The following is a 2,940-nucleotide window of genomic DNA, read 5'->3' as shown; positions in this document are numbered from 1 at the left end:
GTCCGATGACCTGCTTGTTCTGGAGCTTTCAACTGGAGCACCTGCTCTTCATCAGCAGATGAAGACGACTAAATATAATAATAAAAGTCTCTTTAATAAAGTTTGAACATCAACAGCAGACTCCATGTGATGATGAAGCCCATGTGGACCAATAGAAAGCTCCACAACGTGAAACCATGTGAAATAAAAGCAGCAGCAGTATTATATATATATATATATAAAGTATATTTTATTCTTCATCAGATCAAAACACTGACGTCTCAGATCCTACACAGTAGGTACAACACTACCTACATGTTCATGTACACTAGGAAGTACACATTACACGCACAAAGGTACTCTGTTTATAGTACTAATAATAGTACTACTAGTAGAACTGTATTTACAGTCATTGATCAGTGAAGGTGTCTTTACGTTCATCAATCTGAAGTCTCTTAAATCGTCTCTTTTCTCTCTGGAGTCTGGTGGAGAGTTCCTGCTGGGTGTGAACCACAGAGACACCTCACTCCTCCACACCTGCTGACCTCTGACCTCTGACCTCGTCCCCACCGGACCAACGCTATAATAACGTGTACAGTTTGTGGACCGTCAGATACGAGAGTTTCTCCTTAGTTTCAGTCTGAGGTCAAAGGTCACGATTGAGGACTCCCCATCAGAGAGGAGCACGAGGAGGAGGAGTAGAGGAGGGGGGGGGACGGCGAGGAGGCGTAGACGTGTGACAGAGACGAGGAGGAGGTGAAGCAGGAGGAGGAGGAGGTGATGGGGACGGGAGCAGAGGAGGAGGAGTTCCTGTCTAGCTTGCGTTCCCGCTGCTTCTGGTGGATCTTGGCGTGCCTCTTGCGCTCGTCGCTGCGGGCGAACTTGCGTCCGCACTCGTTGCAGCCGAACGGCTTCTCTCCGGTGTGCGTGCGGATGTGCGTGGTCAGGTGGTCGCTGCGGCTGAAGCTGCGCATGCAGATGCGGCACTGGAACGGCCTCTGGCCCGTGTGCACGCGCACGTGACGCGTCAGCTCGTCGGAGCGGGAGAAGCGGCGGTCGCAGCCGTCGGCGGGGCAGGCGTAGGGACGCTCGTGTGGCGGCGTCTTGCACTGCCGCCCGGCGGGGGACTTCCTGGCCCGGCCCGGTTTAGTGAGCTGGGCCTGGTGGGCGGCGGCGCAGGAGGCGGAGCCTTGAGGCTGCGTCTGGATCTGCGAGGAGAAGGCTTTGATGGTGGAGAGCGGCGTGAGTGGCGTGAGCGTCGACGGGTTCAGGCTCTTCTGGTCCTGGATCGGGCCGAGCTCGCCGTCCTGCTGCGGCGCTGACAGGAGGTAGTCTGGGAGCATCTGCATCACCAGGGGGGGCGGCTGGATGCCGAGCCTGGCGGCGGGGTAGGCGGGAGGCGGGCCCTGCGGCAGGAAGGCCTGAGGGGCCGGCTGGGAGTCATTGGGGGGGAGGAGGCGGTCGCCGGCGGCGGCGGAGGTGTACGTCGGCGTCACAGAGAACACGGAGGCCACGTCACCGGAGCCACAGCTGATCTGGACGGAGCTGAGGCTGGTCTGGGACAGCGCTGATGATGTCACTGATGATGATGATGATGATGATGATGTCACTGATGATGAAGAGGCAGCAGGGGGAGGAGCCCCAACACTGACCAACCCCGTGAACAGACTGAGGAGAGGCTCCGCCCACAGACCGCTGGAGGAGGCGGGCTCGAAGGTGAAGCAGCCGTTGTACGCCAGCGTGGAGAGGCGAGGGGTGAGGGGGGGGAAGTCCAGGTCCGCCAGAGAGTCTGAAACACAGAAGAAGAAGAAGAACGGCACGTCAGACACGCCTCACTCAGCATGTCAACAAAGAACACTTATTCATTTCCATGTTTAATAATCCACAGAGAGCCGCTGGAGAGGAGCTGAAGAGAGCAGGTTGCTGACCCCTGACCCCTGACCTCTGACCCCTGACCTCTGGTCTAGTTAGTATTCCATCTGAAATAGTCCTCAACTAAATGACTGTTATATTGACTGACTGTATATTTAGAGTTATGTCATGCTTTAGATCATCATGCTGGTCTGATCTTTTAGATTCACACATTTTAACAACATAGTTGAAGGAATTAAAGACTTTTAATGATTAATAAAGAAGCAACTCGTGATTTTACTCATTAAACTCACTGATTTCTGCATATGTTCCTTCAGTGTTTGGATGTATGTTTAAGGTATGTTATAGCTCACCTCCGTACTCCCCGGGCTCCAGGCCCTGCAGGCCGGGTCCGGGTCCCTCCAATGCCGAGGCGGCCGCAGCGCTCTGCAGCAACAGGCTGAGCTCCTCCAGCTGAGAGTAGAACCCGTCCAGCGGGAAGCCGGAGAGAGGCTCCGGGAGAGGGACGAGACGCTCCGCTCGGGTCGCTGCCATCTGCCCGGAGGAGGACCGGGCTGCTGCTGCTGGAGCTGCAGCCGGAGGAGAGGCGCTGTGGCCGGGCTGCTGGAGCTGCTGGAGCTGCTGGAGCAGGGACCGCTACCGGTGATGACCGGAGGAAGACACGGCGGGAGGTCAGCTCGGGGCTCCGCGGGGCTGATGGTTGTGATGCTGAGTCATCACCGTGAAGCAGAGTGGACTGGTTCTGCTGAGTTCTGCTGAGTTCTACTGGTACTGACTCTGACCCTCTACTGTCAGTGTCTCTCGGTGTCTGTCGCTCTGCTCAGCGAGGATTCCCGCCTTTATAAACACTCCTGCGTGACGTACGTTCCCATATATGGCAGCAGGAAGCCCGTATATGGTCTGAGCGGGGATCTGCAGCCCGGTGCTCTCCGGTGCTCTCCGGTGCTCTGTGTGGACCGGGAAGGATCCGGTAGAGTCCGGACTGCGGTCCGGGTGGAAGGCTGCTGTCTACCGGCCGGACCGCAGTCCGGTAACCGGTAACCGGAGCTCAGCCGACCGGAAGCACCGAGACACGTCACAGCTCCGATC

At 56.9% G+C, this 2,940-nt stretch overlaps 1 protein-coding gene across 1 annotated transcript; it reads right to left on the bottom strand.

Moving 5' to 3' along the window:
* Positions 1-201: 201 nt before the first annotated feature.
* On the bottom strand, positions 202-2,665 carry LOC141752779 (early growth response protein 1-A-like). Its single transcript, XM_074610941.1, has 2 exons — positions 2,205-2,665; positions 202-1,768 (listed from the first exon to the last, which is right to left on the bottom strand). The coding sequence occupies exons 1-2, from the start codon at positions 2,383-2,385 to the stop codon at positions 633-635; spliced, it is 1,317 nt and encodes a 438-aa protein (XP_074467042.1). The 5' UTR covers positions 2,386-2,665; the 3' UTR covers positions 202-632.
* Positions 2,666-2,940: the final 275 nt, after the last annotated feature.

This window comes from Sebastes fasciatus, chromosome 16, assembly GCF_043250625.1.
Source record: "Sebastes fasciatus isolate fSebFas1 chromosome 16, fSebFas1.pri, whole genome shotgun sequence".
NCBI classification, from domain to species: Eukaryota; Metazoa; Chordata; class Actinopteri; order Perciformes; family Sebastidae; genus Sebastes; species Sebastes fasciatus.
This window is presented reverse-complemented; position numbering and strand designations above follow the sequence as displayed.